We start from the raw sequence: 12,808 nt of genomic DNA on the forward strand, positions 1-12,808 counted from the left end.
AGGATCATTAGTTTCAGTTCAGTTTGAAGAATGCCCCATCCTGCTGGTCTCCCCACCCATCTCCTCTTCCCTGCCCAAAAATAATATAATAACAGGATTTTACCATGGTAAAAATGACTATAAATGACCCTGATGGCATATTGACTCTTTGGTATTTGCACAGGGACATTAATAAGTGCACATTTTTCTATTTCAAACAGGCTACTTGTTAAACTATATTGATGTGCAAATGGGTTTAACCAATAGAATCCCTTGTTCTGCCCAAGTAAACACTCTTTTTTTGAAGCATCAGACACTCAGCTGTTTAACTCTAAAGAAACAAATAAGAAACATTTATTACATTTAAAAATACCATGAGTTCCCAATGTTCCATGTTTTCTAGATATTCTACAAAAAGGTGCAATTATTTTATTTTTATATTCTTACTGATATGAGTAATAGCCTATTGAAAGACCAAGCCTATCATATAGGTACTGTATACCCATTTAGCCCAAGCCCAAATATTGATTATTTATCTTTGAGGATGTTGTCTGTACATTGACAGTATAGTAACCACTACTGTATGTTTGACCAATGTCTCCCCCAGGTCTGGTCTGCTCTGGGATGGCTGTGTACAGTAAAGTACGTGAAGGATGGATCAGTCCTGCTGCTGATCTCAGCAGTTATCTGGCCTGATTCCTGGCTGACACTGTAGCCGTGAAATTTCTCTGCTCCTCGCCATTACCCAAAGGGCAGGCTGGAGCACCCAAACTGTAGCACATTACTGAGACTTAGCACGTTGGGCTCCCTGGGCAAACAACCGGCACCATCACTCTCTCTCTCTCTGACATTCTGTCACACTTCAATTCACATCAGCACCTCTGTTTTTACCAAAGATGGCGTGAGCTACAACTGAGAGGCCATTTTTGGATGGAAGATGACAGAAATATCCCTCTGGTGGTTTGTGGACGGAGTTCAAGCACACAGTTAGTTTCCCTATGTACCCATCGAGAGTGAGTAACCCTTATACTTATTCATGTGTTTCTTGAAGGATGGTTTGTTACAAAATAGGGTTAATGATAAAAATAAGTAGCTTTTCACTGTTTCACTAAGGATATGGGGCGATACTAGATGTACTCTGTGACCTCCACATCTTTGAAAGAAGGTTATCATAAATACTACAGAGGTATTTCCTCTTGTCAAGTTCTTAAAGGGGATGTGTTGATGGTTTTTCATGGAGCAGGTATTTTCATGGAGCAAGTTAAGCAGTGGCAACAGAGCCATTCCATAGACCATTTGCCTTTAATAAATGAGCTCCATCCAGCTGAACAAACCGGAGCCTCTTTTATTTCCATGGCATGTTTAAGATGACAAGGACATGAGGCAATGTGCTTAACGTGTAGTCCTTTCAATTTAACTCATGCTCAGTATTCCCCTGTTATAAACTCAAGAACAGGCACGACCTGTTACATTACCTCACCCAAATTGTTATCATTAATAATTCTAGGGTATTCGTAACTCGTTAAACCTTTTCCATTCCTGAATGGGACCCATCAGACAGAGGCTCTGGTTAACACTGCGGCTGAATGTAAACACATTTCAAGAGGCACTTGACATGGAGTTGACACCAGGAGAGTGGGTCCTCTAGACAGCTTTAATGACATACTGACATGGCAAAACACACGCAAGAGCAGCTTCCACGCTCAAGCCTTTCAATTTTCTTTCCCTTTCCAAGAAACACAATGTGCCAAGTTAGATAATTTCATACATTTCTGAGGCATGCCGTGTTTTCTTAAATAATTTAAGAAATTAACTTAAATGGTTTTGAGCTCAGCTTGAGTTAAACGCACTCCTGCCACCATCATTACGCACACCTGCTTCACTCATCACACACAACAGTGAATCATTGGACTCACCTGGACTCAATCACCTGTTCTGATGCTGTTCCTGTCCTGTTCCATGTCTGTGCTAATTAAATGTTCACTCTCCATACCGCTTCTTTCTTTTTCCCAATGCAGTTAACTCAAAACCACGCCCTGTTATTCAGAGGGGCATTCTACAACGCTTTAAGTGCTCTTCAAGTCTCCAAGTCCAGAAGTGAGTATCACGTAGTGCGAAATTTCAGTCACTGATTAATAACATTTGCCCTGGTATTTCAAGATTGAAAAATATAATAACAATATCTTGGACCGAGCTAGCCATTAATGTTCGTTAATACTCAAAGACAGATGCAATGGCTGTAGCATAGCATATTCGCCTGAATGATTAGCTAATACATATTTGAGAAATTAGGAATAATAAGTATATGCTTTTACCTGATAATAGACTACTAATGATAATATAACAACTTCAAATACCTAGCTAGTAATATTAAGTAGCCTACCTTAATTTAGCTGACCTTCAATTTAGGGAATTCAGCAGAGTTCTGAGACATTTTTACAACTCATTGAAACTCAAATAAATTCATGGGCAAATGTTACCAAACATGATAATAATAGGCCTGCATTATGGTAGGCAAATAATTGTTAAATTACACTTTCCATCCTTACCTTGGAAGGTCACTGTCTCTGCGCTGATCGCCTGTGAGTGAGACAACGCTAGCTAGCCAATGGGAGCGTAGTAGAACGCCTCTCTGAATAACGGAGCGTGGTTTTGGCTTAACTGCGTTGGGAAAAAGAAAGACTCCGGAGACGTACCTGCTTCTCATCATCAGCGTTGGTTCTTATAAACTCAGCAATAAAATAAATGTCCTCTCACTGTCAACTGTGTTCATTTTCAGCAAACTTAACATGTGTAAATATTTGTATGAACATAACAAGATTCAACAACTGAGACATAAACTGAACAAGATCCACAGACATGTGACTAACAAAAATGTAATAATGTGTCCCTGAACAAAGGGGGGGGTCAAAATCAAAAGTAACAGTCAGTATCTGGTGTGGCCACGAACTGTATTAAGTACTGCAATGCATCTCCTCCCCATGGACTGCACCAGATTTGCCAGTTCTTGCTGTGAGATGTTACCCCACTCTTCCACCAAGGCACCTGCAAGTTCCCGGACATTTCCTGGGGCAATGGCTCTAGCCCTCACCCTCCGATCCAACAGGTCCCAGACGTGCTCAATGGGATTGAGATCCGGGCTCTTCGCTGGCCATGGCAGAACACTGACATTCCTGGCTTGCAGGAATTCACGCACAGAATGAGCAGTATGGCTGGTGGCATTGTCATGCTGGAGGGTCATGTCAGGATGAGCCTGCAGGAAGGGTACCACATGAGGCAGAAGGACATCTTCCCTGTAACGCACAGCGTTGAGATTGCCTGCAATGACAACAAGCTCAGTCCGATGATGCTGTGACACAACGCCCCAGACCATGATGGACCCTCCACCTCCAAATCGGTCCTGCTCCAGAGTACAGGCCTCGATGTAACGCTCATTCCTTCGATAATGAACGCGAATCCGACCATCACCCCTGGTGAAACAAAACCACGACTCATCAGAGAAGAGCACTTTTTGCCAGTCCTGCCTGGTCCAGCGACGATGAGTTTGTGCCCATAGGTGTTGTTGTTGCCGGTGATGTCTGGTGAGGACCTGCCTTACAACAGGCCTACAAGCCCTCAGTCCAGCCTCTCTCAGCCTATTGTAGACAGTCTGAGCACTGATGGAGGGATTGTGCATTCCTGGTGTAACTCTGGCAGTTGTTGTTGCCATCCTGGACCTGTCCCGCAGGTGTGATGTTCGGATGTACCGATCCTGTGCAGGTGTTGTTACACGTGGTCTGCCACTGCGAGGATGATCAGCTGTCCGTTCTGTCTCCCTGTAGCGCTGTCTTAGGCGTCTCACAGTACAGACATTGCAATTTATTGCCCTGGCCACATCTGCAGTCCTCATGCCTCCTTGCAGCATGCCTAAGGCAGGTTCACGCAGATGAACAGGGACCCTGGGGATCTTTCTTTGGTGTTTTTCAGAGTCAGTAGAAAGGCCTCTTTAGTGTCCTAAGTTTTCATAACTGTGACCTTAATTGCCTACTGTCTCTAAGCTGTTAGTGTCTTAACGACCGGTCCACAGGTGCATGTTCATGAATTGTTTATGTTTCATTGAACAAGCATGGGAAACAGTGTTTAAACCCCTTACAATGAAGATGTGTTTTGTTATTTGGATTTTTAAGAATGATCTTTTAAAGACAGGGTCCTGAAAAATTGACATTTTTGTTGTTGCTGAGTTTTAAATAAGGCTCCAGTCATATTTGACATTTTTCTCAACATTTTTAGGCAAACTTTATTACAAAAGACAAATTCTCAAACTAAGAACTGCTGAAAAACTTCCTCAAAAACATACAGTATCTATTTTCATTACAAAATAACCAAATATACTGTATATATTTTTAAACCCAGTATATATACTGTTTGACAGTAGCAGTTAGTGTTCCTATGCCTGCTTTAGTAGTTTGAATCTGTAAAAGAATGCAAAGAAATCCATGCATTTTATTATCCATATCCATTTTATTATCCTTATATGGTACATATAATCACATAAATAAAGTACATACGTGTGGCTCATTTCAATAAGCATAAACTTTAGGGTCAGTGCCTGGTTTACTGCATTTATTCTCCATCAAAATAGAAATGGCCTAAAGGAGACAAGAGCACCATTGACTTTCTTGGAATAACCGTCAACTTGGGACACAAAACAAACATGATTTGAAATGGCTTTTCGAAGACTTGTTATGTCTATGTTTGCACAGCACCATAGTATACATTTTAGCTTAGCATTATACTACTGTAACTTTGCCATACTGTATACAACCTCCGCTGCTTTCATGCAGAACGTGCATGTCTTTATTACAAAGAGGATAACTTGTTAAATACTTACTGTAGCTAAGTACATCACAGCTCACACCTAAGAACATATGCATTGGATGATTTTAAAAAGCCAGAAAGTGCTTAAGGAAAGACAGGTGTCAATACTGACTTCAACAAAAAATATTGATACAAATCCATACATGTTACTCGTCTGGCTTGGTTATCATTGGCAGGCGTATGGTAGCAGAAAATGGTCCCCTCCATCAGAGCAATTTAGGGTTAACTCCTGTAGAATCAACACAAACCAATGATAAACAAACACATATTTCACAGTATCACAAATTAAATGTGTATATCAATTATATACAGAAAGTCTTGTGACTTACCCAGTGATCCTACAGTTCCTGGCATGGACATAGCTTCCTGTGTACCTGATGTCACACTTCACTATGTTGTTTGAGAAATCTGACTCCTGCACTCGCATGGCTGGGTTTACCGTCACCTGAGATACATCGTGAGACAAGACGGGTCAATGACATGTTGCTAGTTTTGCTATATGTTTTGGACAACTGAAAAATGCCAGTGACAAAGAGCTGTATCTATCTGGTTTACAGGGAGCTCCAAAAGTATTGGGACAGTGACACATATTTGTTGTTTTGGCTATGTACTCCAGCACTTTGGATTTGCAATGATACAATGAATATGAGCTTAAAGTGCAGACGGTCAGCTTTAATTTAAGGGTATTTTCCTCAATTTCGGGTGAAACGTTAGAAATTACAGCACTTTTTGTACATAGTCCACCCATTTAGGAGACCAATATTATGGGGACAAATTCACTTCTATGTGTATTAAAGTAGTCAAAAGTTTACTATTTAGTCCCATGTTTCTAGCTCGTAATGATTACATTAAGCTTGTAACCCTACAAACTTGTTGGATGCATTTGCTGTTTGTTTTAGTTGTGTTTCAGATTATTTTGTGCGCAATGGAAATTAATGTTGTAACGATCTGGGTGTCGTGGGTGTGAAATCAGGCGCAGGAAACAGAGAGTTCAAGGTAGTGCTCTTTAATGCACACACGGCGAACATAGGCCACCCCACGAAACACTGGGTGCTAAAAAACAAATGCCCCAAACACGGGGACTAAAACAGTCCAGAAAAACCCACGAACAGTAACAAACATGTTCGTCTCCAACATACACAAATGTTACAAAAAACAATCCCGCACAAAGAAACAGGCGGGCCGGCTGACTAATAAAGCCCAACTAATCACCACAAACGCATAACAGGTGTAACCAATAAACAGACAAGGAGGGGGAGGAAAGAATCAGTGGCAGCTAGTGGGCCGGCGACGACGACCGCCGAGCGCCACCCGAACCGGAAGAGGAGTCGTGAAAAATGTGAAATAATGTATTGTGTCATTTTGGAGTCACTTTTATTGTAAATAAGAATAGAATATGTTTCTAAACACTTCTACACTAATGTGGATGCTACCATGATTACAGATAGTTCTGAATTAATTGAATAATGATGACACACACACAAATATCATAACCCCCCCAAAATGCGTATCTCCCCTGTTATTGTAATGGTTAGAGGTTAACAGGTCTTGGGGTATGATATTGTGCGTCTGTAACTTTCTCACTCATCATTATTCACGATTAATTCAGGACTATCCGAATACTAAACTTTTGACTATTTTACTACACATATAAGTGGATTTCCCCCAATACTTTTGGTCCCCTAAAATGAGGGGACTATGTACAAAAAGTGATGTAATTTCTAAACGGTTCACCTGATATGTATGAAAATACCCTCAAATTAAAGCTGACAGTCTGCACTTTAACCTCATAGTCATTGTATCATTTCAAATCCAAAGTGCTGAAGTACAGAGCCAATACTGCCCCAATACTTTTGTAGCGCACTGTATATCTGTCTCTTCCTTAAAGTGGCTATAGTGTTACCTTGAGAATATAGTTTCCTGGTGGCACGTCTGTGATGTCAATCCACTGGCAATCAATGTTGGCATTGTAGGTGTCATAGCAACCTGGACCCAATCCCTGTACCAAACATGTGATTAAAAACATATAACAAACTGATTGGTTGATCGATTGATAAATTAAACTGTCAGAACCTGTGTGTGTGCTGTGCAGGCGAAGCGTCGGCGGACTCCCGGGTCACAGCTCGTGTCCTCCAGACAGAAGCTGGCCTTGTGTCCCTCTGCCACCTTCCTGCCTGTGATGACATCCAGCAGGTCATAGTTACTGAAGGCCTCCATGCTGTGGTAGTGCTGGTGGCAGCTGTGCCATTCCCATTGGTGTCTGGGTTTGACTGGGAGGAAGTCGGCAGTCCCCTGGTTCTTCACCCTCTGAGGAAACCTCAGTAGAGTCCTGTAGTCGATGTCTCTGACACCTGGTCGATACGCTGACCTTGGGGGAGAGAAATTAAAAATACAAATAACAGACTGTACATAATGACAAGGGTCAGGAGTTTTTCCTGACAATGTCACCTGACCGTAACTTTCTTGGTCAGAAAAAACTCCTGGCCCCAATTATTACAGGTAAGAGCATGGACCGTCATTTGAATTATCATTAATGACAGCTTAATAACAAGTTAGTAACAGTTCACGTATTATGCTTTAGAAGACACTGAGGAGGAGGCTTGACGTGTATTTGGGACAGTTTAACATTCACCTCAGGAATCCACAGCCTTTCATTTGAAGTTTATTTTACTTGGCAGAGCAGAGATACAGAGGGAAAAATCGAGGTCGGCTGCCAGATTGTATGGTACTGTCATTATACTGTTATTTCCAAATGGGCCAGTGCCAAGGAAGTCTGGTCGACACAACCTGCCTGATGTCTACCACGAATCAAACAAATGACTGTATATGTCAAATATTATTCATTTGTGTAATGATACATTGATGATGCCAATATGAATGTTTTAGTGGTATTGATCTTACACATTGATATGTGTAATCAATAATAAAACATGAACTCCTACCGTGACAGACAGTTTTCCTCTCCTGCACATCTCAGGGCATACATCTGTACCCGTTGAATATAAGAAGCAGCTTGGATATAGTAGGGGTCAGGGACAAGGTCTGGGAGACCTGGGGAAGAGGAATCACGAGGAATCATAATCGTGTTAGCTGTATGATTTACAAGGGTGTGTGAGGGTTGTTGTAACCTACCACATTTGTATTTTTATCAACAAGAGAGTCTGAAGTGTTTTATGTATTGTTTGTAATATTCTGTACTTTTATCTGGATGTAAAAATATGTCTGCATAATGCAAAGCAAATGGCCCTGGGTAAAATAGAACACCCTACTATATAAGATATAGAAAAGCTAGCCTAATTTTCACATACTGTCTACCTTACCGTTATGAAATAATCTGGTGCCATAGCCTGTTCCCGGTGGAAGACGCACAGGTTCTCTGGTTCTTCCGTTATAAAAAACAGAATTTTGGTGGTTTTTATTTGGGTCCGTGGGATCATCATCATAATCACCTATCATAATATTACTTTCAACCCTCCTCGGTTGCTGGGGCTGCGAGCGAGTGATGTGCGCCTCCACGCCATTGTTAGAAAGCGCACTCAGCGCAGTTGGAGATGTATTTGATTCTGGAGCTGGAATGCGTCTGGATGAGGGAATAGAATCCGCTGCTTGGGCAATGCGCTGGGCGCGTTGTCTGTTGTCTGCATCCTCGGAATTATTCACGTAGCCAGATGTAGGTGGGTGGGCTGATGCTTCTGGGGTATCATGTCGCGCTTGGCTCGTGCCCTGATCATGCGCATTCTCTGCGCTTCTGACCGGTGACACAGAGACCTGTCGCCGAACCGGCAGGCTGACATCAACCCGAGTAGTGTTTCGTCCTCCCCTCGGTATCCCACTGCCTGAGAACTCCTGGAGAGCCCCGGAATCAGTACCGTTGGAAGTGGAACCGGTGCCTCCTTGGGGAGGGGGACGCGCTCCTGGGTATCCCGCCACCGGCACCGTGTCCCTCGGGGAAGGTGGGTGACGTACATAGAAATCATTATTAGTGGTCAGATAGAGCTGAGCAGGTAGTTTCCTCGCCTGTGCCGGTGCGAGATATTCAGACCCCGTGCTGAGTAAACTATACTTCCGACCGTTGTTCTCCCATTGGATTCTGTGTCTCCATGGCCCCATTCGCGCACGTAAATGGTGCTGTCCAGTGCTTAAACTAACCAGAACATAAAGCAGGCAAAAAAGTAGAAAAGAAAACCTCTCCATGGCAAAAAGTATCGCAACTACACAAAACACTTCGTAAATTTGTCACTTCAGTAAAAATGTAATCTAAGTGATGTTGGGGTACGAGTGATGTTTTGTACACACTTGATTCTGTCAGGGAGTTGCGCACCACATCTCCATAGTGAAATTCAGGTGAACTACTTGGAGTGGAAATGTAGGCACTCACTTTCATATAATTAGTTTGTCTACGCATGCACAGAGAGGGGCAATGGCTTATTTTACAGACACCATGTTTAACTTAACCGTTTCGTCACCATATCGGGCGTGCTATTACAACTAGGCTATTTGTTCAGTAGGCCTATAAGTACATTTTCCGAATAAGCGGTAGTCCTTTCTCAGAGCACGTTGAGATTTTTTGCTGAAGATGCAAGATTACTTTTTTTTTTTAATTAAGTGGTTTTAGTAAAAACAAATGTGTCCCTGATTAGTCATCCAACTTTTTTGTCTATTTCTTTTACGTCATGACGCAATGACCTCTTGGCAATTGGGAACTTCACAACAACTGACTGATAGCCATCATAAGCAATACGTTCTATACGTGGATTAAATTGAAACCTTCATAATAGGGGAATAGAAAATGTGTTTTATAATAGGTGCTATTTGCATCATGAAAATAAGCACACATGCAGGTGGCGCGCGCTGCTGCTGCATGGCTCTTTGAGATCCATTCACCCTGTTTATTTTAACGGTAAATGCCACATTGGAAAAGCACACAGTGGGGCGGGCCTTGTATTACCTCACACCACCTCTCTGAAATACAGAACCATGCAGCTGAGGGATAAGAATAGGGGTGATCGAGTTCTGTTTCTCTTTGACTCTCCACTCTGGTCCCTCGATTACCTCACGTCTGCCACCTGATGGCAGTGGGCCTATAGGGAAAGTATTTACTGAGTTTAAAAAACACATTGCGCCTGACCTGGTTAAGGAAAACTACACAATTCCTGCCATACGACCTATCGTCAAGTCTACCGCAGTGTCGTTCTAAAGCAACAGACCACGTTGTTCAACTGGTCACCAGTTATTCTACCTCGAGGTGAATACGAAATAAAGTAGTAAGTAATTAAATAAATTAAGTTTTGTGGTCTATCAAAACACATGTAAACATGTAAAACAAATGTTTTTATTGGCACACTAGATAAAAAGTAGGCATACGGCCTATGCCTTCAGGTCAAACCAGGTATTTAAAGGTCACAGCAGAGATTTGTAATACAAACATCTGACCATGTAACTTACCTCAACTATGTAGTTTACTTTTTGTGGTTACCATACCTTTCACTTTTTATGTCGTGTTCTTCTGTGCACTCCAAAGAAGGATAACGGAGGTGATGTCCACAGCTCCGAGGACTAATTAAAAAGCGTTGCAAAACCTCCCTTGTACTTCATCCAAACTTGATATGTTTTCTTTGGAAAGGAAACTACTGGTAAACTCTACAATACATGCGGCTACCAACGTCAGGTGTAGTTCAGCATTAAAGCGCATTGGGACACCAAACCCATCACGGATATACACACAACGGAGTGGCTATACACAAATGCAAGGTGAAGTACATCTCAAATAAAGCTCTATCTTTCGATCTCAATCCATAATGGATTTTATTAAACTAATAATTAACAATCTTATTACTCAACAATAATCCAAACAGCAGGCTAATCTTCTACAATTAACTACAAATCCCAATGACAGAACTTGGTTCCAATGTTGCCCATATGAAATGGAACTAACCTACAGTCGCATCTTATCAAGCTTTTCGCTAGTGTCTCACTTTAATAAGCTGCCAAGTAAAAATGGCAAGATAATTATTTATCAATTTTCAAGGGAGTATTGCAAATTGTGCAGAGTAGGGACTCATTTACTGCTGAATGATAATGCCAATGCCAGTCTTTCAGATGGCCAATGCTTAAGGTTTTAAATACATTACTTTACCCAGATGTGAACTGTGGTTACATAAGACCGTGAAACTGATTGGTATCTTACTCAATGGCTCATGACGATTTGCCATACACTACATGACCTAAAGTATGTGGACACCTACTCGTTGAACATCTCACTCAAAAATCATGGACATTAATATGGAGTTGGTCCCCCCTTTGCTGCTATAACAGCCTCCACTCTTATGGGAAAGCTTTCCACTAGATGTTGGAACATTGCTGCAAGGACTTGCTTCCATTCAGCCACAAGAGCATTAGTGAGGTTGGGTGCTGATGTTGGGTGATTAGACCTGGCTCGCAGTCGGCGTTCCAATTCATCCCAAGGGTGTTTGATGGGGTTGAGGTCAGGGCTCTGTGCAGGCCAGTCAAGTTCTTCCATACCAATCTCGACAAACCATTTCTGTATTGACCTTCTTTGTGCACGGTGGCAATGTCATGCTGAAACAGGAAAGGGCCTTCCCCCGACTGTTGACATAAAGTTGGAAGCACAGAATCATCTAGCATGTCAGTGTATGCTGTAGCGTTAAGATTTCCCTTCACTGGAAGTAAGGGGCCTAGCCTGAACCATGAAAAACAGACCCTGACCATTATTCCTCCTCCACCAAGTTTACAGTTGGGACTATGCATTGGGGCAGGTAGCATTCTCCTGGCATCCTACAAACCCAGATTTGTCTTTCAGACTGCCAGATGGTGAAGAGTAATTCATCACTCCAGAGTACGCGTTTCCAATGCTACAGAGTCCAATGGCGGCAAGCTTTACACCACTCCAGCTGACACTTGGCATTAAACATAGTGATCTTAGGCTGTGAGTGGTTGCTCGGCCATGGAAACCCTTTTCATGAAGCTCCCTGACCCCTACTACGTCAGGAGGCAGATTTTTACGCTCTTCACGCTTCAGCGGTCCCATTTTGTGAGCTTGTGTGGCCTACCACTTCAAGGCTGAGCGGTTGTTGCTCCTAGACCCTTCCACTTCACAATAACAGCACTTACAGTTGACCGGGGAAACTCTAGCAGGGCAGAAATTTGACGAACTGACTTGTTGGAAAGGTGGCATCCTTTTATGGTGCCATGTTGAAAGTCACTGAGCTCTTCAGTAAAGGCCATTCTACTGCCAATGTTTGTCTATGGCGATTGCATGGCGGTGTGCTCAATTTTATACACATGTCAGCAACGGGTGTGGCTGAAATAGTCGAATCCACTCATTTGAACGGGTGTCCACATACTTTTGTATATATAGTTTATATCACCATGGAAGTCTTGGATGCTGTCGAACAGTGTGAACTCTTCCTACCTCAGAGATCTGTTACTGTACACGTCAGATCTGTTACATGAAGCCTTCACGTCAGATCTGTTACAGTGCAGAAATCTTAGAATAGTCTACAGTGAAGAGTGCTAATTGGCCCTGTCCCATGGCGGTATACAGTACAGTAAAATACAGTATGAATGCCTGTGTGATATGAATTGCAAGATGATTATGTAAGCTATTGCACATGTGCTTACAATGACTCCATGACCACTTCTGTGTGATACCATTTATTAAACAGCTCAGTGTCAATATAACTCATATATCATCATATGTTGTGCAAGGTGACAGAGGGTAGGGACAGAGGATAGGGACAATAGGTTACCATACCATAGGTTTCCATGGAAAGGCAAGTGGGTTATTGTGCGTAATTGTTTCCACTCATTATATACTTAATTGAAAGGGTGTAAAGTGGCTTCATTAGAGCCTCCCCTTCCCCTGCTTTGTCCTCCTCTGATGCATTGTGGCTGGACAAGAGGCAGGCTAGGGAGCTACCTGTCAGTCAGGAGGGTAGCTTCGGGCAACAGG

General features: G+C 42.4%; 1 protein-coding gene across 1 annotated transcript; it reads right to left on the minus strand.

The window, feature by feature from the left end:
- Window positions 1-4,491: 4,491 nt before the first annotated feature.
- LOC115108876 (protein-lysine 6-oxidase-like) lies at window positions 4,492-9,174 on the minus strand. The gene is made up of 6 exons (XM_029633437.1): window positions 8,157-9,174; window positions 7,779-7,887; window positions 6,910-7,204; window positions 6,740-6,835; window positions 5,166-5,281; window positions 4,492-5,065 (listed from the first exon to the last, which is right to left on the minus strand). The coding sequence occupies exons 1-6, from the start codon at window positions 9,028-9,030 to the stop codon at window positions 5,059-5,061; spliced, it is 1,497 nt and encodes a 498-aa protein (XP_029489297.1). The 5' UTR covers window positions 9,031-9,174; the 3' UTR covers window positions 4,492-5,058.
- Between the last annotated feature and the right edge of the window lie 3,634 nt (window positions 9,175-12,808).

Source organism: Oncorhynchus nerka, linkage group LG25 (genome assembly GCF_034236695.1).
Source record: "Oncorhynchus nerka isolate Pitt River linkage group LG25, Oner_Uvic_2.0, whole genome shotgun sequence".
Taxonomy (NCBI): Eukaryota; Metazoa; Chordata; class Actinopteri; order Salmoniformes; family Salmonidae; genus Oncorhynchus; species Oncorhynchus nerka.